This window comes from Dendropsophus ebraccatus, chromosome 3 (genome assembly GCF_027789765.1).
Source record: "Dendropsophus ebraccatus isolate aDenEbr1 chromosome 3, aDenEbr1.pat, whole genome shotgun sequence".
In the NCBI taxonomy this organism is placed as follows: domain Eukaryota; kingdom Metazoa; phylum Chordata; class Amphibia; order Anura; family Hylidae; genus Dendropsophus; species Dendropsophus ebraccatus.
The window spans coordinates 172,726,441-172,753,930 of NC_091456.1; the positions used below are offsets into that span (position 1 = coordinate 172,726,441).

Sequence of the window (27,490 nt, forward strand, 5' to 3'; positions counted from 1 at the left end):
CAGGCATGATGGGAGTTGTAGTTTTGCAACAAGAAAGATGCAGTAGAGCTGAAATTGTCAGATGGCTCTATGTAACATCATCCCCTCCTCCATATACTGTATCGTCACTATGAAGTGTTTATTGTTGTTGTATAATAGCAAAATAGTGCTTCCCTATAGTAACCTAAGTAAAAATGCTATAAACCAATGTCACCACCATATGCTGCAAAAGAAGGATGCAGCTGAACTGAGTTTCTCAGATGGCTCTATGTCATATGATACCCCCATTTATATAGGGGGAGATTTATCAAACATGGTGTAAAGTGAACCTGGCTCAGTCGCCCCTAGCAACCAATCTGATTCCACTTTTCATTTTCCAAAGAGTCTGTGAGGAATGAAAGGTGGAATCTGATTGGTTGCCGGGGGCAACTGAGTTAGTTTCACTTTACATCATGTTTGATAAATCTCCCCCATAGTGTATAAATAACCATAAAGTCCCTTCTTATATGGTAACCAAATAATACTTCCATATAGTAACCTTAAAGGAAAAGTCCGGCAAAATTTTTTATTAAAGTATTGTATTGCCCCTTAAGAGTTATACAAATCACCAATATACACTTATTACAGGAAATGCTCATAAAGGGCTTTGTTCACTGCACTTACTACTGCATCAAGGCTTCACTTCCTGGATAACATGGTGATGTCACTTCCTGGATAACATGGTGATGTCACTTCCTTGATAACATGGGGATGTCACTTCCTGGATAACATGGTGATGTCACGACCCGACTCCCAGAGCTGTGCGGGCTGTGGCTGCTGGAGAGGATGATGGCAGGGGGACACTGAGGGACACAGGGCACTGGAGGGACACTGAGCATCCCTCTGCCATCATCCTCTCCAGCAGCCACAGCCCGCACAGCTCTGGGAGTCGGGTCGTGAAATCACCATTTTATCCAGGAAGTGACATCACCATGTTATCCAGAAAGTGACATCACCGTGTTATCCAGGAAGTGACATCACCATGTTATCCAGGAAGTGACATCACCATATTATCCAGGAAGTGACATCACCATGTTATCCAGGAAGTGAAGCCTTGGTGCAGTAGTAAGTGCAGGAAAAAAAGCACTTTATAAGCATTTTCCATAGTAAGTGTACTGAATATTGGTGATTTGTATAACTTTTGGGGGGCAATACAATACTTTAATAAAAATTTTCACCAGACTTCTCCTTTAATAAAAAACTACTATACTCTGTAAAAGACAGACGTAGCAGAGCTGAGATTGTCAGATGATGCTACGTTACTTGATATCCCTCTCCATATAGTGTATGGTCACTGTAATGATAAACCTCCTATATATGGATTCTATATAGTAACATAAAAATGCTATACACTGTAAAAGACAGGTGTAGCTGAGCTGAGTTTGTCAGATGGCTCTATGTTACATGATACCCCCTTTATATAGTGTATAAATAACCATAAAGGGGGAGATTTATCAAACATGGTGTAAAGTGAAACTGGCTCAATTTACCCCTAGCAACCAATCAGATTCCACCTTTCATTTTCCAAAGAGTCTGTGAGGAATGAAAGGTGGAATCTGATTGGTTGCTAGGGGCAACTGAGCCAGTTTCACTTTACATCATGTTTGATAAATCTCCCCCATAGTGTATGGTCACCATAATGATAAACCAAATAATGCTTCTATATAGCACCACCATTATACATAGCAAAAGAAAGATGCAGCAGAGCTGAGTTTGTTACATGATTACCTCTCTATATAGTTTATGGTCATCAATAAGTGCCTTGTCATGCAATAACCAAATAAGAATTCTATATAGAAAAACCTAAAAAACTAGAATGAAAATCCTAAACACTGGTGCCACCACCATGTAGCTGAGCTGAGTTTGTCAGATAACCACTCAGTGGTCTTTGGTATTCACTTCAGTTGAGCTGCAATACCTCACATAACCTGGAGACAAGAGTGGCGCTGTTTAGGTAGGGAAAACAGAAAAGCATGTATAACAGCTGACTGCTGTCAGGGTATGCTGGGAGTTGTAGTTTTGCACCAGCTGGAGAGTCACAGGCTGGGGATGGCTGTCATGTATCATGGCAATCCTCTGATTTATGACTCAGTGGCTTTGCTTGTAATCCTAGGTAATAGGCTGCGAAAGTGTGCCAACTGGCGAGTCAGCTCTGCTACGCGGCTGTGATAGAGCTCTTCAGTGGAGCATCTGTAAGCAGTGGCGGCAGGGCTTCCAGGGATCTGCATTAACTAGATGACAGCACATCTGCAGGAGATAATCTGCGGCACAATGAGAACATTTACACCATTGTGAGACGTCTAAAGATAGAAAGTCAGGAAGAAGCAATGTAATAATATTATTATCCTCCAGGATTATTTATAACGTGTGAGGCCCGGGGCGTATGGCGGGGCGAGAGACTGCGGGTGACGGGAAATAGCAGGATTCTTACTAATGGATGTGCAGAGTGAGGCCCCCTGGTGGCCAGACGAGAGAATGATGGCTGTCTATATATTATCTATCTATCTATCTATCTATCTATCTATCTATCTATCTATCTATCTATCTATCTATCACACGAAAATCCAAAGCACTCCAGCATAAGGTGAAAAAAGGTAGTGGTTTATTACAAAAATGTGCAAAAACACAAGATGCAACGTTTCAGTTCTCTCACAGAACCATTTTCAAGCATGCTTGAAAATGGTTCTGTGAGAGAACTGAAATGTTGCATCTTGTGTTTTTGCACATTTTGTAATAAACCACTACCTTTTTTCACCTTATGCTGGAGTGCTTTGGATTTTCGTGTGATACTTGGGGATCCCCCCAGCCAAGGGATTTACATCCTATTGCACCCGCTACACCTGTGAAGAAGTGCGGCTCCTTTCTCCTCTGTATCTATCTATCTATCTATCTATCTATCTATCTATCTATCTATCTATCTATCTATCATCTATCTATCTATCTATCTATCTATCTATCATCTATCTATCCATCTCCTATCTATCTATCTCCTATCTATTATCTATCTATCTATCTATCTATCTATCTATCTATCTATCCATCTCCTATCTATCTATCTATCTATCTATCTATCTATCTATCTATCTATCTATCTCCTATCTACTATCTATCTATCTATCTATCTATCTATCTATCTATCTATCTATCATCTATCTATCTATCTATCTATCTATCTATCCATCTCCTATCTATCTATCTCCTATCTATTATCTATCTATCTATCTATCTATCTATCTATCTATCTATCTATCTATCTATCTATCTATCTATTATCTATCTATCTATTATCTATCTATCTATCTATTATCTATCTCCTATCTATCTATCTATCTATCTATCTATCTATCTATCTATCTATTATCTATCTCCTATCTATCTATCTATCTATCTATTTATCTATCTATCTATCTATCTATCTATCTATCTTTCATACTACCCTTATGTATCTGTTTAAAGGGGTTATCTAGCGCTACAAAAACATAGCCACTTTTGCCCCACTCTGCCAAAGATTTGAAGCAAAAGCCAAAAACAGACTATAAACAGATCAGGTCATAAATGAAAGACTGAGATTTCTCCTCTTTTCAAATCCATTCCTGGCTTTGGCTTCAAATCTTTGGCAGATAATCTGCAGATAATCTTTTTTTGTAAATGGACCCTAGTCAGTTCCATTGAAGTAAATGGAGCTTAATTGCAAACCACACCTGAACTGGAGACAAGAGCGGGGCAAAAGTGGCCATGTTGTTGTTGATAACCCCTTTAAATCCTGACTGCCTGCATCTGCCATAGGGGGAGCTCCCTCTACATATGTCTACACAGCCACCCAGCTCATTCAGTGCAGTGAGCTCCCTCTAGCGGTGGCTTTAGGTAGGAATAATTCTATAATAAAGTGACAATGTGATAAGAATCCTCATCCCCCCATGGCACCCCTCTGGTATGTATGCCGCTGTTCACACAATGCTGTATTTGCCCCTCTCATCTCCTCCTGCCCCCCATAACCACATGTCCCCTTTTCCCTGACCATCAGTTCTTTATTCAGCTGACAGGCAGGAGTTCCATTCCCCATAAGCAGCAACGTGCGGCCGTGTGCAGGATGATACATCCGCCATTCACATCCAGCCCATGTATAATGCTCAGTGTCATCCGGTTTGTTCCCTGGTGAATTTAATAAAACACATTACGCCGAGAAAATGAAAGAAAATCATCACCCGGTATGATGGCCGCACAATGCTCCGCGCTAATGAAAATCCTTTTTACTAAATCCAAAAAAAAATGAATTTGCATTTCATCCCTGTCTGATTTCTAAGCAGTAAACAATTAGATCACGTTTAATAGGATTACTTTGCCTAATGCCGCCGGATTGTTTTTTTCACTTTTTTTTTCTGTGCCTATTGCTAGAAATTTGTGATGTAGGTCAGTGATCTGCAACCTGCAGCCCTTCAGCTGTTACAAGACTACAACTCCCAGCATGCACTGGCGGCCATAGGAGTTGTAGTCGTGCCCTGTTTTCCTGTTTGCAAAGCCAGAATTGGAAAGTACTCAGAATTGGAAAGGGCTCATAGAGTTAAATAATAGAAATTTATTTCCCTGCAGCCACTAGTAGGAGAACGCAATATACTGTATATATACTGTATATATATATATAGTGGTCCAAAAGTAGGTGGATGTGTAAAACTGGCTCAGTTGCCCCTAGCAACCAATCAGATTCCACCTTTCATTTTCCAAAGAGTCTGTGAGGAATGAAAGGTGGAATCTGATTGGTTGCTAGGGGCAACTGAGCCAGTTTCACTTTACACCATGTTTGAGAAATCTCCCTCTTCATAACCCGATTACACATACTGTGCACTTAATTTTGGACCACCCTGTATGTGTATATATATATATATATATATATATATATATATATATATATATATACTGTAATATATATATATAGTTTGTAGGGCATGCTGGGAGTTTTAGCTTTGGAAACTACAGATACAGGTTTGGTTTATAGGGAAACTTTGGCTAAAACTGGTGCTAGAAAGTTATAAAGACTCGTGAATTACTTCTGTTTAAAAATCTCCAGTACTTATCAGCTGCTGTATGTCATGCAGAAAGTGGTATATTCTTTCCAGTCTGACACACTGCTCTCTGCCGCCACCTCTGTCCATGTCAGGAACTGTCCAGAGCAGGAGAGGTTTTCTGTGGAGATTTGCTGCTGCTCTGGACAGTTCCTGACATGGAGAAGGTGGCAGTAGAGAGCACTGTGTCAGACTGGAAAGAATACAACACTTCCTGCAGGACATGCAGCAGCTGATAAGTACTGAAAGACTGGAGTTTTTGTTTCATGTTTTAGGGAATGCTGGAAATTGTAGTTTTCCCCTTATATCACTGATGTAATTTAACCCATATACAGATAGAGATGAATTATAGAATTCTGTGAGCCTGCAACTACTGTAAGGGGGAACTCGTTGAATGCAATGAGATCCCCCTAGTGGTGGCTGCAGGTAATGATTGAACTGATCAGAAAGCATGGCTGCTTTCATTCCACATCTGTAGAATGCCTCTGTTATTTATTGAAGTGAATATAGAGCTGGGCTGCAATACCACACATAACCTGAAGGCAGGTGTGGTGCTGTTTTTCAAAGAAAGCTGATTTTTTATTTTTCCATTCTTGCCTAACCCCTTTATTAGTGATAGAATGTTGCAACAATAGTTTAGCACCGTATCCTGCAATAGCGGAGCTGTAGATATTCCTTGCTCTACCATCACTATCTGTTCCTGCATAGAGGCTCATGCAGATACAATAGAAGTCTATGGACTGTATGATCCATACTAAGAGACTATAATCTCCATATCTTTCTATCAGCCTCTCATTGTTCTCCTCGGCCTCTTACATCTTAAATGTCAGCTCCCCGTATCTAATGAATAGATCACAATAAATTGCGCGTTGTTCACCGGAGACGTAATTGAAGACTCGTCGGGCGGGAATATTAGATATGTAAAGCAGCTCCCTGGATATTACCATTATATTGTATGATTAATGGATGGAAATGATGATTTCACTGTTTAGCACAATAATTTCTGTTTGTGGCGGCGACTGATTACACGCTTTTATGCTTAATGGCGCTTAGGATAATTTTTTTTTTTCTGGAAAATTAGGTCTTTAAGTCGGTGTGTCCCAACCTGTGGATCTCCAGTGGTTTGTGTTTCGCCAAGCTGCCACACATTGTATAGAGATGTGTTCCACAAGTACTCATTGCTCCCTGCTCCTGCCTGTGGCCAGACCCAGACCAGTATGGTACATCCAGTACCAGTAGCTTCCAGTGACCATTGAGGGAGCTGTATAGTCAATAGAGGCGAAAGAGGAAATTACCAATCCTGCCCTGGTTACAGACAGTAGCGGGGAGCAGTGAGTATTCTTTACATCTTCTCTGCAGTAAGCAGCAATGAACAATACATTGCTGCTTACTGTTCTTACAGGGAGATAACTGGTTATGATATGTATCAGCTCTTAACATGTTGCACTTAGCAGGAGGAATACAGCCTATGCCTACTGCTCAGTACCTAACAAAGGGCACCATAGAAATTATATAGAGAGCAGGGACGCCTGTCATTTTAACAATAGTCCCTGCTTGCTTACAGGAAACAGTGATGCTCTATCACCCATAAAGCTAAACTTTGCAATGTGACCCCTTACACTTTGTGTGGGCACTCTGCTCCTAGCTCAGAGAATGTAGAACCAAATCCAAATTGGCCTCAAATCTAAAAACAAATTTGCCGGTCCAATTCCAAATTACTTACAGTTTTGGCTGCTTTAATGATCAATGTGAGCTCCAAAATAAGAACCGCATGATTTGATAGGTGGATCTGTAGATCTACTTGTGTAAAAACAAAAGTTAGCACATCTCTAGGGAAATCTGTCAGTAAGTGTTCAATTTCTCTTCAGCGCCATCACTGGGGAAAATAAGTATTGCAAAGTGTACATTGAAATGTATTGTCTATGTTATCAAGGACAGGACAGGTCGTCCTGTTACATCGGTGCCCGTTTGGGCTTCAGTACCATCCGCTTTCTGTAAAGTACGGCAGAGGATGCGCTGTTGACCAAGATTTTGCACATCTAGTTTGATTACCACTCATATCCCTTCCTATGTGGTCTGGATGTCGGAGGACAGGTCCAATCACACCCTGGACCAGGGCTCTAGCTCTCTGCTCAGTTCTTGCTATAAGTCTAATTTAAATGTGTCTGGCATTTACCTGTATTGCTATTTTGGATCCTCTGACCTCTGGCTTACCCTTCTCTGACCTCCCGTTTTCCTGACTCATTTCTGTACATCCATTCTTCATTGTATGTTTGTTGTGTCTCGTCTCAGTGCGCACTTTGGTGTAGGAAGGGAATGTCAACCAGTTGTCACCGACCACCTAGGGTCAGGCCGGCAAGTAGGTAGGGACAGTTGGGGAGCCTAGCGCTAGGGCTCACTGCTGTGTCTTCCCTACCTATCCTCCCTGGTTGTACATTCCTAACACCTGCAGAACGAGATAAGCTCTTTGTAACCATTCTGGCCTACGGGAGAGGGTACACGAGACCCCCTGTAATCATTTACTCAATCATTTACTTATAGTAATATATGAAAAATCGTCCGTGTAAGCTGAAAATCCAGTTTAACCCATCAGCCATCACCGCAGAGAACAGAACAAGCTGTGCTCCGGTAATGGTGGTCATACAGGGCATTCAGTGCAATCAGTAGCCTCTGTCTATCTTCTACTAAGCCATATAATAAGGAGTAGTGGGCAGCACACATCCTATTGGCCGCAGTGGCATTGAGTAGTTGGTAATTGCAGTAAATAAGAGTAATTTTTCTTCGAATCCATCCACCGTATACTTCAGCCTTGTAACATTTTTATCATTAATTTGTATGGAGGTAATTGTACAATTATGGGTAGTCTGGGGCGGGATCCTTTGTGATTGCACTCGGTGACTTCGGAACCAGTTCCTGTTGTTTTAAAGGGGTTATTCAGCAATTTTTTCAAATCAAGTGGTAATTTGTAATTTACTTCTATTTAAAAATCTCGATTTTTTTTTTTTCCCATGCTTAACAGCTGCTGTATGTCCTGCAGGAAATGTTTTTTTTCTTTCATTCTCTCTGCTGTCCGAGAAAGGAACTGTCCAGAGAAGCAGCGAATCCCCGTAGAAAACCTCTCCTGCTCTGGACAGGTCCTGATATGGACAGAGGTGGCAGCAGAGAGCACTGTGTCAGACTGGAAAGAATACACCACTTTCTGCAGGACATACAGCAGCTAATAAGTACTGGAGATTTTTAAATAGACTTAAATTACAAATCTATATAACTTTCTGACACCAGTTGATTTAAAAGGAAAAAAATTGCCGGAGTACCCCTTTAAGGAACAATAAATGAGAAGCACTAGGTGTCACACCATCAATCTGCACTGTCATAATATTTAGTAAGCTCCGGCGTCTGGATGAGAGTCACAGACATCACATCGGATTATTGATGTGCTCTCGTTCTGTGGTTTCTATTTTTAAGGTTTGTCTGTGTCCCATATAAATAACATTGAGTCATCATCAGACGCTAGAATTTGCCTCAATAGTCAGATGCGGGATTATATATTGTCTGAAATAGGACAGTGTACTTAAAGGGGAGCGCCAACTTTAATTATTACTAGTAATCATCACATTTAACATCTGATATTCTCTCAGTTTTATCTATTCCATTTGTTTAAACTACGTGATATGAACACAGACATCTCCCGGTTCTAGTTGGAAACCGTCAACAAGTAGGCAGGCTGCTGTCGATAGATCTTTAATTTGTCTCAGAGCTGTAACTTAGGGTCCTATTCCACGGGCCGATGGGTGCCCGATCAATAATGTAAACGAGCGCCGATCTGCTAGATTGGCGCTCGTTTACTGGCTAGGCGCTCGTTTACTGGCTAGGACTGCAGGGACATCGTTACCGATGTCCTTGCAGCCCTTGTTTTAAACACCATACATTACCTACACATGTTGCAGGGCTTCTCCTGCGCTCCTTCTTCCTCCCGGTCCCACATGCAGCAGCAGCTTCGGTGCGGCCTGAGTTGAAAGACCGCTCAGCCAATCACTGGCCACGGCGGCCAGTGATTGGCTGAGCTGTCTGTCAGCTAAGACAGGCCGCACAGAAGCTGCTGCTGCATGTGGGATCGGGAGGAAGAAGGAGCGCAGGAGAAGCCCTGCAACATGTGTAGGTAATGTATGGTGCTCGTGAGATCGTCTGTCGCCCACCGCGCATCACTATTCCACGCAGCGATGATCGGTCGGTGCCCGATGATTTTAGGTTTGCACCTAAATAAACGATCAGACAAAAACACGATCATCGGCTGATTGTTGTCTCTATTCCACGGAGCGATAATTGTCTGAATCGGGCCGATTCTGCCGATTATCACTCCATGGAATAGGCCCCTAAGACGGGGTCCACACTACGTTTTTGAAGTCCATTTTTTGCCATAAAACGGATAAAAAGCAGATGTGTTTGTGCGCACCTGTTTAGATCTGTTTTTCCATTGACTTCCATTATAAAAAAAATAAAAAAATGGATCAAAACGCATCTTTTTTTTAAGCCACATCTTTTTTTGACCACGTTCTTGTGTACTATATAAAAAAAATGGATGCGTTTTGATCCGTTTTTTGTTTCATTTTTTAATACTGGAAGTCAGTGGAAAAACTGGTAAAAAGGAATGCACACAGATACGTCCATTTTTAGTCCATTTTATGCAAAGAAAACCAAAACAGCGCACTGTGAACCCAGCCTAAACTTTGCGTCATCCAACGTAATAGTTCAGTTTGCTAGTCCTATAGCTAAATACCCTGGCCAAGGCAAAGTGTCAACCACAGCCATCCAGCACCCAGAGCATATACCCTGGTAGCCCACCCAACTATCCCACCTGTTTATTCTACTCTCATCTAAGGGATAAACTGACTTTACCCATGATCAATGATCATGACCCATGATCAAAGGCCGATTGTGGTCTGTGGTTGAAAGATCATGACGTGTGCCATGACTGTCCGTTGTGTGACGCCTTTCATAAGAGGAGCAGCAGACCACCACTGACTTCAATGGGCCTATTCCACGGGCCGAGCAGGGCCTGATCAACGATTTAAATGAGCGCTGATCGGCTAGATCGGCGCTCTTTTACTGGGCCTATTCCACGGCCCAGATGATCGTTAAGCGAGCGCTGCAGGGACAGCGTTACCAATGTCCTTGCAGCCCTTGTTTCATACATTACCTGTCCAGGCTGCAGGTGTTCTCCTTCTTCCTCCCGGTCCCGCGCCTCAGCAACTTCGGAGTGGGGCTGTCTGGCGGTTCCGGCCAGTGATTGGCTAAACGGTCTGTCAGTTCAGACAGCCCCGCTCTGAAGCTGCTGCGGTGCGGGACCACGAGAAGGAGAAGACCTGCAGCCCGGACAGGTAATGTATGATGCTGCTGAAATCGTCGGTCGCCGCAGTGCCGCTATTCCACCGTAGCGATGCGCTGGTGGCGAACGATGATTTTAGGTCTGAACCTAAATGATCGGCTGATCGTTCTCTCTATTCCACGGAGCGATAATCGGCCGAATTGGCCCAATTCGGCCGGTTATTGCTCTGATTCGGCCGATTCGCTCCGTGGAATAGGCCCCTAAGGATTGAAATATAGAAGACAGCATCAATACGTGACACTCTACAGTACAATAAATGGTATTGACCGACCACCACTACTAACGTTATACATTGTTCCTGCTGCTAGGAAACTGTCCAAAAATTCTTCCACTGTTCCCTAGCAGGTACAAAGAGTGTACGAGTCATTACAATAGGAAGCTGTTTTTACTAGAGCTCCCCTTTAACTATATGCCCCTCAGTGTCGGAGATGCAGTCTGTTGAAGGTGAATTAGCTTAAAAAAAAGGAAAACAATGTTGCTATTTTTCAGCTGGTAAATAATTAGAATTTTTAAAATGCTTCCGTAGTATCTGGCGCACAAGTTTTTATTGTCAAGTCCTCGGCAGAAAGAATAAGAGAGCTCTAGAGAAGTCCTTGAATCTATTGTAAAAGTTAGCTGCCTGGCCTAAGCTATGCAATAGAAATTACAAAGGAACAACCATAGATACACTGCAGCACGAATATTTGTCCTTATTGTAGAACACCTACGCCGTGTTAGAAACAGGGTCTGTGGTGTTCATGAAAAATGAGAAAAGTGGTTTTTATTATCCTATTTCTATGATGAGATTTGAGCGTTTGAAGTTAAAAGCCTAAAGCCTGAGGCTGCACTACTGAGAGATTCTGATGGACACGCCCTCTTTGGGCAGAATGGTCCTCTGCCCCCCTTATTCTACTGATCGACCAGGGTCTGAACCTAGACCGACTAAAAATTTTTGACATGTCTCTCTGACAAGTCAAACATTTTTGGGAAAGGTACACTTTAAGGCTGGGTTCACACTATGTATATTTGAGGCTGTATTTGGTCCTCATGTCAGGTCCTCATAGCAACCAAAACCAGGAGTGGATTGAAAACACAGAAAGGATCTGTTCACACAATGTTGAAATTGAGTGGATGGCCGTCATATAACAGTAAATAACGGCCATTATTTCAATACCACAGCCGTTGTTTTAAAATAACAGCAAATATTTGCCATTAAATGATGGCCATCCACTCAATTACAACATTATGTGAACAGAGCCTTTCTGTGTTTTCAATCCACTCCTGGTTTTGGTTGCTATACAGCCTCACAAATACAGCCTCAAATATACATAGTGTGAACCCAGCAACTTTGTTCATGGTCCCTATGACACAAAGTCAGATCCGTATCTCAGTAGTACAGCCTTAGGATTTATACCTGTGTCCTTAAACGATAATATCTCAGCTAGTATTTAAAGATAGTCTTCGTTACAAATTTTCTACCATTTAGCTGCTACCCAGAGAAGTTCATCTCAGTGTTAGAGATAGGAATAAAGAAGGGGAGGAGGTTACTCACCAAAGCAATTTGTGGGAGTTGGGAGAGCATACGTGGAGGGCAGCTCACATCAGATGTAGATAGAGAGGAGAGCATAGATACATCAATTTGCAGAAGAGAATCATATTGGCTGTGTTTACATATAGAGAGAAAATAGAGTTAGTACAACGAGTTATAAAGGTTGTAGAAGAGAAAGGAAAGAAAATTTTTGATAAGACCTAATAATTTTCTTTTTTACTATAATAAATACAAAGGAAGAATTGCTGTTTTTTTATTGTGATTTTTTTTTTTTTTACGTTTTTATCTAATAATGTTGAGCTCCTTGACCTCATCCCGATGGCCCTTAGAAATGAGAGCACAGAAATGTCATTTCATCAACAATCAAGGTAAATTTTCTAGATGAGGTTTCCTGCTGAGATCGAATCATATAGAGCACCATGGAAGTGAAGCCATTAATTGACTGTCAGTAAATGCTCTTCTGTCTAATTGGCTTTCAATTTACTCCCTGTTTTATGCATCTGAAAACTGAGGGTGCTTCTAACTACCTTTTTTTCTAATTAAGTCTCATTATTGGAAGAAATAGGCCATTTGGGAGCTAATGTTTCTTTAATGGTTAACGGTGAAATGACTAACTGGTTCGTAGTCGATGAAAGGCAGAAAATTCTACAAAATATTTACAAATTTTTTTTTAAAAAAAACTCTAGGTATAGTCCATAAATTTTACCTTTTTGCCACTTTTTGTTAATCAGAATTCATTAGCACGCCAATTTGTTCTGCTCAGGAAAAGATGTGAACCATTGGGGGAAAGGATATGAGGAAGAGCTTAAGGTGGTATTAGTTCCCCATAGTAATAATTCAGTCTTTACATTAAATTTTTAAGAATCAGATCTATTGTTCTGAAGACTACTACTTAATTGAAACAAACAGTTCGACATTCAGCCTGAGGGGGGATTTAGATATAGGAGATTGCATTGAAATCATTGTTCATGGATATTTGTAAAATTTATATAGTGATATACGATGTGCATAAGATCAGTCTGCATGGAGAATCACCTTGTAGATTACATACTGTGACCGGTGCTACATAGTAACTTCTCAATGAATCTCATGTTGGCAATAGACATTGTTGTGGGAGCTCACCTAAGCTCCCTAAGTGCTCAGTGGTGGTGGGGCATGGGATGCCATTGACAATTACAAATAATAAGGATGCATACCCTTTGGGCAGGTAAAAGAGAACAGGTCCACCACTAGGGGCAGCAGAGCAACAATTTGGCTGCCAGACTACAAATCCACATATGAGGTTTTGTGCCTCACACCCTCCACCATTTTTGTAGCTCTTCTTTGGACCCATTCTTTTCTTTTATCAATGTGTTTTTGTAGATGAGGTCTCCAGAACTGGACACAGTATTCCGGATGTGATGTCACTAGAGCTCTATACAGCGGGATCACAACATGCCTCTTCCTATTGGTTATACCTCTAGCTATACAGCCCAGCATACCATTATATTTACAGCCCGGAATACCATTATAAATATATATATATATATATATATATATATATATATATATATATATACAGCCCAGCATATCATTATATATATACAGCCCAGCATACCATTATATATATTTATATATATATATATATATATATATATATATATATATATATACAGCCCAGCATACCATTATATATATAAAGCCCAGTATATCATTATATATACAGCCCAGCATACCATTATATATATACAGCCCAGCATACCATTATATATACAGCCCAGCATACCATTATATATATATATATATATATATATATATATATATATACAGACCAGCACACCATTATATATACAGCCCATTATATGATTAGCTTTCCCTACTGCCTGGTTACACTGGTGACTCATCACTACCCCTAAATCCTTCTCTTCTGAAGTCTTTGCCAACACAGAACTGCCAATATGATACTTGCTTAGAGGATTCTTCCTCCCCAAGTGCATAATTTAGTTATGGGGGAAAGAAACTGTAACATATTGGTTAAAATCTGGGTTTAGTAGTCTAATGAAACTGGACTCCTGGGCCCAGAATGAGCAGCAATTTTAATCAATAAATTACTACTTTTACAGATTTTTTTCTACACATCTATATATCAATCTGCCCATCTCTTCCTGCTGTATAATGTGATGCCTGCAGATTGAATAACATTTTTATAGTTACAGATTCCCTTTAATCTCTCTTTTTTTTTTCCTTTTACCTTCCACCGAGTAACAATATGAAGCGGTATTTTAGGCAATCATTGCAGACATATTATCACCCCCGACTCATCTCATTGACCCCCGACGCATCCATCAATAAATCAAGAAAATTTGCCACTTTGTTTCCGTGACATATTTAAGCTCTGACACATAATGATACTTTGTCCTCGGAGACGTTAATGTGACACATGATACCAATCCATATATAACTCAGCGCTTTCATCTATCTTACGTTGACCCAAGTCATTAAGAGCTGCCATTATTAATCTTAAATGTATCCAAGATTTTTTTATATTTACAATATTTTATGTAAAAAATAAATAAATAAATAAATAAATAAATCAGCCAGACCCACCATTAGCATTCTATCATGTATTTCGGTAGACAGGTTAGGTAAGGCACGGTATATTTATTATACTATGTTGTTCTTTACTACAGCGTGAAGCTGAATTTGATGCATGGTTGTATTTGTTGTTGTTTTTTTGTGTGTGTGTACAGGCTTATGTATCACATTTATCTGTTGTTTCTGTACCGCCGAGTTGCTAAACATGTTTTATTGAAGCGTTCTCCAAATCTCAGCCTTAAAATACGATTTATTTGATATATTTTTGTATCAATATTATTTTTTTTATTGTTGAAGTAGTGTAATTGGACTTAAAGGGGTTTTGTCTGTGAAAACAGCTGCCTTGGTGATCAATTGATTGCATCAGGTCAGACTGGTGGAGTCCCCAAGGATCGGCAGTTATCACCATGAGAGCTTTATGCACCTGCTGCAGGGGAAATGAACCTGATGGGCCCGCCATAATTGGGAGCTGTTCTCGCTAAGTTTCTTTCCGCTTTGACGCATTGAGGTTCATGTGATGCTCATAAGCAATCAAGTCGGGCCCCAGGCAAATGTAGGATTTTGTTATTTTTATTTTTTTTACTTTTTTTATTCCAGCTAGGTGCTTTCTCTGTAGCCACTACAGGTGAAATTAGGTATTGCAGGGTGGCTATTCAGATGAATGGTCATCCATATAATATACTGTAAAGATGGCTTAAAGGGAATGCATCACCTACATTTATTTTCACAAATTAGAGCCAAATACTGAAACACGTTCTTTTTTTTCTAATGTTTCAATTTTCTGAATATATATATATATATATATATATATATATATATATATATATTACACTATTATATGGGCTGCCATCTTGTCTGAGCTTTTTGAACACCACTTAGTGCCATGCTTTACGCATTTTAAAGCTTATCCAATGATCACTCCATAGGGTGGGGGAGCTCTGAGCTTAACCTATTGCTATCTCTACCTACTGGTGTCACCAATCACTGTGCCATAACCTTAGAGAGTGAAAATTATACATCTACTCCTCTCGCAGTGAGGCCACACACGTCCAGGGCTTGGATTGTTCCTGGAGACATGTGTTACTGGGAGACACAGCAAAGAAAGATTCAGCTGATTCAGCTCAGCATCACTGTGGCAATGCCCCCCCTGCCCCCCCCCCCCCATCCTACTCCAGACCAGGAAGTGAGCAAGGATGGAGCAGTGCAGATCTGAAATATCAGCAGATCGGGCAACCCCTTTAAGTGAACCAATTCTATATAGATTGACATCACATCACTTCCATATAAGAAAAAACTGTTTAAGGAGATTTTTTTTTTAAATCTTTCCACATTCCACTTATTTTATTTCTAAGTAGGGATGGTCCGAACCGAGCGAACCCAAACCCTCGGTAATGATTCCCGCTGTCTTCTCGCTGCGTGGAGAGGGCGGATACAGCAGGAGGACCGCCTGGAAAACTGGGATACAGCCATAGCCATAGGCTGTATCCCAGTTTTCCAGGCGGTCCTCCCGCTGTATCCACCCGCTCCACGGAGCGGGCAGACAGCGAGAATCTGATGCCGAGCGTTCGGGTTCATACGAACCCGAACCTCGGCAGGTTCGGACCATCCCTACTTTTTAGTTATAGTTTTACAAGAGCTACTCTTTTTTGAATTTCATACGTACATTTATTTTCAACAGGGACTAATAATGTCAATTCTTTTGTTGTTTTTCTAAAGATATGTTGCAATCTGAACTGCAGGGGCGGGGCCTAGCGATAACTGTCCCTCCCATGAGCAGCCTCTCTAAGGCCTCTTTCCTGCATTGAAAGAAATTAGTGTTAATGTTAACTAATATGTGAGGGCCCTGTTTTGGATCTTCTTTTTTGGGCTCAGTATAGTTTAGTTAGGCTTGTAACTCCAGGTTACTTGTCTTTGAGCAGGAGAGCTGGCGTCATCCTGCCACTTTGTTACCTTCTTTTCTCCTCTACTTTGTTAAATTTGTGGATTTTTAAACTCTCATTTTGCTTCTGGTAAATTTACACAGTCACTAATGACTTAAGGGATTTTCGTCATTCTTTTCGGCAAGCTTCTTGTTCGGGGGGAAATTTACAGTTTCTATACACATAAATAAAATGTTAATAAGGCGCAGATCTACAGTAGTAAGCGGCTGCTAATCTTTCCTCTTTGTTATGCCTCGAAGGACATATTTAACAGCTCCAGCCGGCTGCCTACAACAAGTCTTTTCCTCTACCATAGTGCAGAGATATATTATTCAGACAGCTCTGACCATTACATCGCCTGCAGAAATGATGGTGGAGCCTGAAACCGACCACATATTAAAATACTCTGAGCCCAGCATTTTTATTTCTTTTTTTTTTATATGACGCATGGCTTATTAAATCAGATACAAGTTCGTTACTTGTTATTTTCCAGCATTTAAATTTATGGACAAGTTGTGATTCAGTTTTATGTTCGGTTTTCAATAAATGATTGCAAGCTGGGGAGCGGCGCGCTTAAATACTGCATGATGCATAGCTGGGGGAAAGTCGCTGCCGCTAATATATTTGCCATCGCTCGTTTATCTGGTTTGTAATTTTTATTTTTTTTTATTCGTGGGAAGAGTAACGGTTCAGATCCTGTTGGGGAGGGATTTAGTAGGTGGGATATTGATTAATATGAAGTAGTACAATGCATCAGAACGCAAGAGGTTGCGTCTTGAATGCGGATCCATCCAGAAGGTGGACAATTGCCAAAGGGATGTAGGTCTGAGCCAGGGGTGGGGAACCTTTGGCCCTCATTCTGTTGGAAAACTACAATTCTCATCATGCCTGGACAGCCAATGGCTGTCCAGGCATGATGGGAATTGTAGTTTTGCAACAGCTGGAGGGCTGAAGGTTCCCCACCACTCGTGTAAGCATTGTAGGAATACATGTACCACTGTTTTTCGAGGTCATCACAAATCATTGCCTTTAAAGGGGAACTCTCCCCTTCTTTCAGATCAACTGATGTCAGAAAGTTATATAGATTTGTAATTTCCTTAAAAATCTCCAGTCTTCCAGTACTTATCAGCTGCTGAATGTCCAGAAGGAAGTGGTATATTCTTTCTAGTCTGACACAGTGCTCTCTGCTGCCACCTCTGTCCATGTCCAGAATTGTCCAGAGCAGGAGAGGTTTTCTATGGGGATTCGCTATTGCTCTGCACAGTTCCTGACATGGACAGAGGCGGCAGCAGAGAGCACTGTGTCAGACTGGAAAGAATACACCACTTCCTGCAGGACATACATCAGCTGATAAGTACTGGAAGACTTGAGATTTTTAAATAGAAGTAAATTACAAAATTATATAACTTTATGAAACAAAAAAAAAAAAAAAAAAATTGCCCTGGAGTACCCCTTTAAAGCTCTACTGTGAAAAGTTTTTATCAGTCCATGTGACATGTCTTTAGGAGGTGGGGACCAACATAGAGATAACAGATGCAGTGGGAGAAGAACTGGGATATGTATAGGTTTTGTTCTACTTATAGGGGAGATTTATCAAACATGGTGTAAAGTGAAACTGGCTCAGTTGCCCCTAGCAACCAATCAGATTCCACCTTTCATTCCTCACAGACTCTTTGGAAAATGAGAGGTGGAATCTGATTGGTTGCTAGGGGCAACTGAGCCAGTTTCACTTTACACCACGTGTGATAAATCTCCCCCAGTATGTTCTGAATGCTCCTATTGATATCTATCCAGCGGTGCCGCCAGCTTGGTAGGCGGTTAAAGGATGACAGATTCACTCTCACTGCTTTAAAAAGGAAAAAAAAATTAAAGGAAGGCCACTTTAAGTATGGCCCGCCTTGTTTTTGCAGCTCTTGAACACGTCTTGTTGATATATGTCTTTGTGTACTCACATAACCACAGACATGATGCTCAAACACCACAAACATCTGGTGACTGGCAGGCAGCCGCATTATCGCCATATGCCAATTAATGAGATAATGATAGCCGTTTTAATTAACCTTGCCTTTGTTGTGTACAGTAAATTAACATCTTCATAACCAGCATTGCTTAACCCATCATTGTCAGGAAGAAGGAAGAGAAGAGCTTACTCCATAGTCACACAATCGCAAGGCCACAACCTTGGTAGAAATTTGATGAAATCCCAATGTACCAGGCCTACCTGATTTTGTTATGGATCCTCTGGACTCTGCAGCTGTGTAGTGTGGGTCCACGCCAAGAAATTCTTGGATCTTCCCACTTATCTGCCCCAATGGGGCACAGACTTCTTCCGGGTCACCACTGACAGCTGCTTTTGTAGATATAACGTAGAGAAGGATAAGGTAGACGTGTATGTGTACGGCCGTAGGTCAAAATCAGGAAACAAGCACAGGTCAGGGCCGGCAGAAGAAAGAAAAGTGGTCATATAACAAGCCAGGGAATCGGAGACTGTGAAATTTACATGTAACTAATTCAAATAAATGGCTGTCCATGGTACACACAAATGTACTAAGTGAGTCAGATTGACAGCAACCTTTTAAAGAGTGGAGCCCCCTGTTTCATATAGGGGTAGGTCCAAAGAGTGAAATCCTATCTATGTGGGCCATACGTTCTGAATGTTCTTAGGACAGAAGTTGTCCTGCTGGGACTCCTAACCATTGTTGGTTATTGGTGAGAGGCCTGGCAGTGGCCATGTACATTTTTTTTAGTGCCCCTATTGGTGAAATAAAGTATTACACAGTTGTCATTGAAATAATTGGGCCCGAAATGTAATGTACACACACATCTAATATGTGGAAAAGAGAAGAACTGCATCCGGCTCCACAGGAATGGAAATTCATACCATGAATACCACAGGAATGGAAGTTCATACCATGTACCTAGTAGCAAGTCATACATTTATATGTATACTTTATGCTATTTCTCTATGGTATTTTAGTATTTCTGGTCATTTTTTGGGAAAATTGGGCCATGTTTGCATGCACACAGTGCGTTTAGTTCTTATTTGTCTGTTATGCATGGTCTTTGTTTGCAACTATCCTATGTATTTACTGGTGATACTATTGATTCTATTCAGCTGGGCATAGTCTGACCACGCTCATTTCCTGTTTCCCCTCCCTCCCTGAAGTATGTGTATAAATGGAGGTATATCTCAAAGGCACAACATGCCATGATTAAGGAAAGTGTATTTTTCCGAAACGCGTTGGCATCTAGGATGTGTGTGTACTCATTTTAAATGATCCAATAAAGAAACAGTTTTTACTTCCATTCCTGTGGAGCCGGATGCAGTTCTTCTCTTTTCCACGTATACATCGGGAGTCGGCCCGACTTGATCCTCCGTACTTCACGCCCACTGGTGCCTGCTGACTATACATACGGGGTGAGCTGATTTCCTCTGTTTGCTGTGTATACTCACACATCTAATATGCACTCTCTAAGGGAGGGATGAGGAACCTTCGGCCCTCCAGCTGTTGCAAAACTACATTTCCCATCATGCCTGGACAGCCAAAGCTTTAGCATTAGCTTTGGCTGTCCAGGCATGAGCGGAAATGAACTTTTGCAACAGCTGAAAGGTCGAAGGTTCCCAATCCCTACTCTAAGGCATGATGTTGCAGAATAGGGGATATACTGTAGTAATATTTATGCAATTATTGCTTGAAGGAGCTCAAAAGTTTTCTCAATAAAGTCTATGCATTAATTGTTAGCTCCACCTAGTGGCAGCTGCAGGCAGAGAGAATTAAAAAATTGATACAGATATTAAGCCAGAACTCAAGTCCAGGGGCAGACAGTAAAGTGGATGGAGTATGGAGTCTCCTTATTTTGTGTGACGTCACTAGACTTTCGGGGGCGGACGTTTTTTCAGGTGCACGCTGCAGGCCGGAGCAAGCCCATACTCCATCCACTTGACCGCCTGCCCCTGGACTTGAGTTCTGGTTGAATATCCGTATCAATGACTGCACCCAGCACTCAGTGCTGCATACAAGGACTTTGAGAATTTATCCTTTGCCTCCTCTAGCTGCGGAACGTCTCTGTTGGACCCACTTTCCCAGTGTGTTGCTCCAATAACCCAGGTATGATCCTCAAGGTGTATCTCTATGCTGGAGAGGGCAAGATGTGATATATGGTGCCACTGTTCGAAGGATTAGTGAGAGTGCAGCTCTGGTTTTGGCTGGTTTTGGTTATGTACTGTACATACAGGAATAAAACTACTGTAATACTGCTTCTATATACAAGAATATAACTACTATAATACTGCTCCTATATACAAGAATATAACTACTATAATACTGCTTTCTATATACAAGGCTATAACTACTATAATACTGCTCCTATATACAAGAATATAACTACTATAATACTGCTTCCTATATACAAGAATATAACTACTATAATACTGCTGCTATATACAAGAATATATCTACTATAATACTGCCCCCTGTATACAAGAATATAGCTACTATAATACTGCTCCTATATACAAGAATATATCTACTATAATACTGCCCCTATATACAAGAATATAACTACTATAGTACTGCCCCCTATATACAAGAATATAACTACTATAATACTGCTCCCTATGTACAAGAATATAACTGCTATAATACTGCTCCTATATACAAGAATATAACTACTATAATACTGCTCCTATATACAAGAATATGACTACTATAATACTGCTCCTTATATACAAGAATATAACTACTATAATACTGCTCCTATGTACAACAATGTAACTACTATAATACTGCTCCTATATACAAGAATATAACTACTATAATACTGCTCCTATATACAATAATATAACTACTATAATACTGTTCCTATATACAAGAATATAACTACAATAATACTGCTCCTATATACAAGAATATAACTACTATAATACTGCTCCTATATACAAGAATATGACTACTATAATACTGCTCCTTATATACAAGAATATAACTACTATAATACTGCTCCTATATACAAGAATATAACTACTATAATACTGCTCCTATATACAAGAATATAACTACTATAATACTGCTCCTATATATAAGAATATAACTACTATAATACTGCCTCCTATATACAAGAATATAACTACTGTAATACTGCTCCTATATACAAGAATATAACTACTGTGGGGTCTGGGAGGGGCCTTTTAGGGTCTGGTCCTTTTACAATGGGGTTGCAGGGCCATTCCGTGGCCCCCCTTCTCTGCTTGCGCACGTTTTGCGGGGATTGTGGTCGCTTACCGGCACAGTGATGTTTTTTGGTTAGGGACTCATGTGTATCAGAAGACCTGCACGTGGTACATGAGGCAATATGGTTTGGCCAAATTATATACTAACTTCTGATGTTGGTTTTAAATGTAGCTGAATAAGCTTTCGTGTCAGCCCTGGGTGCGATGTGCAGCCATTTCTGTCTTTTTGGCTTGTGCATATGACTACTGTAATACTGCCCTCTATAAACAATAATTAATTCAACTTCCACAGTTAGAGCTTCTATTGTTTATTAGAATGTTCTAGAAGTTTATTCTGAATATTTATTTTGCAATAGTGATGTGTGGCGAGTGATTTGTGTTACATAGTGAGGCCGCCGGTACATTATTAGACATTGACAGATATGCAAGGAAATACTCCTATCCACGGTATACAGTGTGTCTCCTCCTGCTGCAGAACCTACCGTAATGTGGATGTATCTCTACAAGATAATTGATATTTACTTATTTGCCTGTTTGTAATTTGAGGCTCTATACGCCTTGATAATAGGTTTACATCACAAACGCTGAGTCGCGGTGGACGCGTTTGTATCTGTTAAGATTCCCCCTAAGTACAGGCAGTGCGGAGTTATTTTTTTTTTCGCCTTCCTGCTGTGAATGATTAAGATTGATTGAAGTGCTTTTATTGTCCTTTGAAAAAACCCTGTTTAATTATTGTGCCATTATGCTAATAGATGCAAATGTTAAAAGTGTTCTCTTGGTTAAGAGTCGGGGAGCAAAAAAACATGAAAGTGTTAGTCTAAAGTACAAATGAGTTTACTTCATCGCTAAATAGCCTCCTAGGAAGCAGGTGTCCTGTGTACATGAAACAAACGGCCCTATTGTAGGACATAAAACATCCCGTTTTCATGTGCGCGGTACTTACGGGCGCTGGGAGAGGCAATTACATGCGGTTATGTACTTCTGTAAAGGAGAACCTGCAAATGTCATTATATTAACATTGAGCGGCTTGTGGCAGGGATGTTAGAGAGCATGCACCAATACCTATGGCATGTATAACAAAAAAAAAACAAAAAAACAAACAAACAATCTACTACTAGTTTATACAGTGTCTGTGCATATGTATGTTTCCATAGTAATAGACTACAAACAAATTCTTTGTTGTCACTGTTACTTTTTGTTTCCATCTGCCCCCTACCTACTGTACATATTGCTTGTATATGTTTTTTGGTTTTTTTTCAAAGAAAGATCCTGTAAACATCTGTGTGTCTCCAGTCATTTTATTTCCTTCCATTTTCCCCCTACTTACTGCTAACAAATGTAAAAACATTGCAAATAATACCTTAAAATCTACAATTTTAGACATTTATGTAGTTCCTATGTGTTTCCATGGTAACAGACTGCAAACAAACTGTGTTGTCATGTCTGGAATTGTTAGTTCCATCTTCCTTCTACACACACGCGCGCGCACGCACACACACACACACACACACACACACATATAAATACAAGTCTTATAAAGGTCTCCATGGTTACAGACTACAAACAGACCTTTCGTGGTCACGTCCAGTGTCCAGTAGTCACTTTACTTTCTTCCATCTTATGAACATCTGTATGTGTCTCCAAAGTAAGACTACAAACTCTTTGTAATCAGGTCCGGCGGTGATGTGCTACATCTTTCATTGCCTCCTCTTCAATATTTTAGTGTGGAGGAACACACGGGGTTTGTGAAATCAAATGGAAGGAAATAACACATGGCATCTGGACCTGACCACAAAGTAATTGTTTGTAGTCTGTTGCTATGGACATTGAGAGATCTTCATAGGAGCTGAACACTGCAAGACCTGACAACACAGAGTGTGTAGTCTGTTACCATGGAGACACAATGGTCTGCATAAGAACTGTATATAGAGAACTGTGATAGAAAGATGGTGTTTAATCCTTAAAATTTGTAGAATGTAAGAATCTTATAAAGACTTTTGGTGTCTATGACCTGTAATGGTGACCTAAGAATATAAAATGTGGACTAAGAGGGTGAACTTGCATTTTATGGATGGACGTGTTTGAAAGAGAACAGGAGGAAGGAGACTGGGAGTGGAAAAACAATTTTGATTTTGTTCCTTCTTGTCTTGGGGATGGATCTCCTTGGGCTTTGGGCATCTATACAGATAATCAATTTTATAGGAATTAACCAAAATCTAATATTTCTTCTTTATTTTTTCTTTAGGGTCACAAGTGAAAAGTTTCACGTCACTTTGGTTCATCTCTGAGCCCATAGATGTAGTCACCATGAGAGGGAGCTACGTGGTCTTAAACTGCTCTGCTGGCTCAGATCGAGGGTCTCCAATCATCAAGTGGAAAAAGGATGGAGTTTACCTAAATTTAGCAATAGATGACAGAAGGCAACAACAGCCCAATGGATCCTTGATAATACAGACTGTGGTACACTCACGGCATCACCGGCCCGACGAGGGCTCCTACCAGTGTGAAGCATCGTTAGATGGGGTTGGGGCAATTATTAGTCGGACAGCTAAAGTATTGGTTGCCGGTAAGTCTCCTTCTGTAGATCAACTTCATTTTGTGACTGTTGATAATACTAGAGCTCTAGTTAAGATGGACTATGGGGTGTTAGATGGACCTATTTGTCAGAAAACTTTATTTTTTTTTAAAAAAAGAGGTCTTATATGTCTTGAATTTCTTGTTTCAGAGCTATAGTTTCCTCATTAGCCTTCATTGTCAGTTTCTGTTTGAAATTCAACTTTGTGATAGAAAATTTGTCCATCTGGGACATGCAGGCAATCACTCATCCATAGATACATTGTTACTATGATCTGGCACATTGTTTGGCATCTAGAATTCAGATGGAGTCTTCTTATGGTTTCCATTTAGCTGCCATGATCTGACTGGGCAGAAAACTGTGAAGAAGACCCAGAAGCTGCCCAAGACAATGGTGTAGAGCTAAGAAATGCTACTGTAAACATGGCAGCCTTCCCCCATGCGTAGACCCATTCCTCCACATCTAGTGATGGGCAGAGTTGCCAAACTGTTTGGGTCTGCCAATGTTCTCCGAACCTGAACGCTCGCCATTTAAGTCCAGGCATCTGAAGATGTTGGATGCCGCCTGAAACATGGATACAGCCATAGTCTTTTAACTCCAAATGCTGGGAGTAAAATGACGAGCATTCGGGTATTGAACGTTGCCGAGCTAATTTGCTTTATGACCTATAAGATGATTTTCCCTCTTACATAACTTCTTTTCTGTAATGTCCCGACCTCCCATGGTACTTCTGAGCCATACATAAGCCCTACACATATGCAGCTGCACAGAGACTACATTGAGATCTCCACCTGTCTATTTATAGCTTCAATAACCATCCCCGGTGTAACCATTTGTATAAAATCCAGGTTGGCGCCCTGTGATTTAGTCTTCGTTGTAATTGAATCAGACGTTATTACAGTGCAGAACTACAAAAACAATTCATTCCTGCGAATTTTCAATAATAAAAAGCGCAAGTAATATAAAGTGATTTAAATTCTTAATTACCCTGATGTACAACAGTGCCGAGGAACGTCTCCGTATAGATCTGCTGGGACTGACACAAGCACAGCTGTGTTTCAGTAATTCCAAGCAAATATCTCTTCAGTAAGTAAGTCACATTCTCCTGGGTGTTCTCCTCAATCTGTGCCTCAAAAACCTCAAGAAAATCCTTCATTCTTAGAACAGTCTGATGGCTCGTACAAGAAATGGAGCCTCATCCAAGAAGAAGAAAGTGATTCTAATGTATTGTATATGGGGAGCAATTAAATATATAGCAAGAATAGGTCACTGCTTGATAAACCAAAAGTGACCCTATGACTGAGTATGTTAGAGATATATACTGTACAAATCTTGCATTGGAATTCTTACTAGAAATTATAGACTCCCCCAAGGTGTTTGTGTTTATGCTCAGTCCTCCCTTTGACTCTTCTACTTGCAATACATTTAATAGAATTATTTATAGAAAACATTTCAGTTTCAACAAATTTTCCTTTTGAAACTCATGCAACAAATGACATAATGTCTCATTAGATAAACAGCACTGAGAAGCTCCACCCATGAGGAGAACATGACAAGGAGGCTCTACCCATAAATGGTATATGGCTCCACCCATGAGGAAAGCATGGCACAAATAAAAAGAAGAGAGCAGGGACTTTTTAGAAATGTAAAAACAGAAATAAAGATGTGGTTGTATACAGGGTGTTATGCTGCAATACACAACTCCTGTAAATTCCTCATTGCAAATCTGTATGTTGAAATTATAACAAGAATATTGTAGAATAACTAAAATATTATGTGTTGGGGGTTGAATTAACTCCAAAATCATGGAGGTTCCTCCCATGAAGAAAAGAAAGTAGCAAGGTACCTTTCATGAAGTTATCAGAGTTGGGAAAGTTCTACCTACAAAAAAAAACAGGGCAATGAGGTTCCAACCATGAAAAAAAATCAGAGTAGGGATGTCCCACCCATGAAGAGATTACGCCCATGAAGAGATCAAAGTAGGAAGGATCCACCCATGAAGTGAGAACAGGGCAGGAAGGTTCCACCCATAAAGAGATGAAAGTAAGGATATTCCATGAACATGTGGAAGGAAGTTTACGAGTATAAAGAGATAAGATTTGGGATGCTCTACCCTTTTCAAGTACGCAGCAAGGACACTGCAGTCATGTTAGGTCAAAAACGATTAGTTTTATATTGGAATATCAAAAGTTCTACAACATTCTATCATAGTTCCAGTTTCACTTTCAAATATTTGCTTGTAATGAGTGAATGAGGACATTGTTCCCAGAGGCCTAAAACCCATAAAAATGTAGAACTTCTTATAGTTGAGAGGTTGCTACAATTGTATCCAGTCTAGACAACCCTCAGGGAGCCAAACACAGCAGCAGCACAAAGCTTTCCTATCCTGAAGGTTTGCTACAAAGTATCAGCTTGTAATCTAGGCAGTTTAGCTGAAAACGGAATAGTGATGATCATGACAGATGCTCAGCTATAAAATATAGGGGAAAAGAAAGTTCTCCCAAACACTGATAGCAACAGCAAGCTGAGGTTTTGCAAGTGGTCAAAGATGGGTCTACATGTGTTTTGTTATCCAGGGCAGAAAGGTTTGTTTTTGCTTACGTTACCTTCTGTGGCTCTTTGGTCGGTTCCCCTACCTTTTGTTTGTTACCAGTGGTGTTTCTCAGGGGAGGGGAATCATTAGGGGATAAAGTGCTCAGAAGAGATGAGTCCTTAGGAGAGGTGAGTACTCAGGGGAGGGGAATCTTTAGGGGAGAGAGTGCTCAGGGGCGGGAGTCCTCAGGGGAGGGGAGTCCTTAGGGGATAAAGTGCTCAGAAGAGATGAGTCCTTAGGAGAGGAGAGTACTCAGGCGAGGGCAATTTTTAGGGATGAGAATGCCCAGGGGGCAGGAGTCCTCAGGGGAGGGGAGTTCTTAGGGCAGACAAGGTTTAGGTGATATGTGTCCTTGGGGAAAGGAGCCCTTAGGAAAGGGGAGTCCTCAGTGGAAAGAGTACTAAGGGGAGAGAAGTCCTTAGGGTATATAGTGCTCAGGACAGATAAGCCCTTAGGAAAGGAGACTGCTCAGGATAGGGGATAAGGAGAATCCTTAGGGGAGAGTTTGCTTAGGGGAGAGTGTGCTTAGAGGTGGGGAGTCCTTATTGGAGAGAGTGCTCAGAAGAGAGGAGTCCTTAGGGGAGGGGAGTGGTCAGGAGAGAGGAGT

General features: G+C 40.7%; 1 protein-coding gene across 1 annotated transcript in view; it reads left to right on the top strand.

Annotated features, from left to right (window-relative positions):
- Positions 1–27,490, top strand: part of DCC (DCC netrin 1 receptor) — a 375,839-nt gene that overhangs the window by 8,021 nt on the left and 340,328 nt on the right. The window contains exon 3 of the mRNA XM_069963563.1: positions 23,961–24,281. Within this exon, the coding sequence (XP_069819664.1) occupies positions 23,961–24,281 (321 nt within the window). The remainder of the gene's footprint in view (positions 1–23,960; positions 24,282–27,490) is intronic.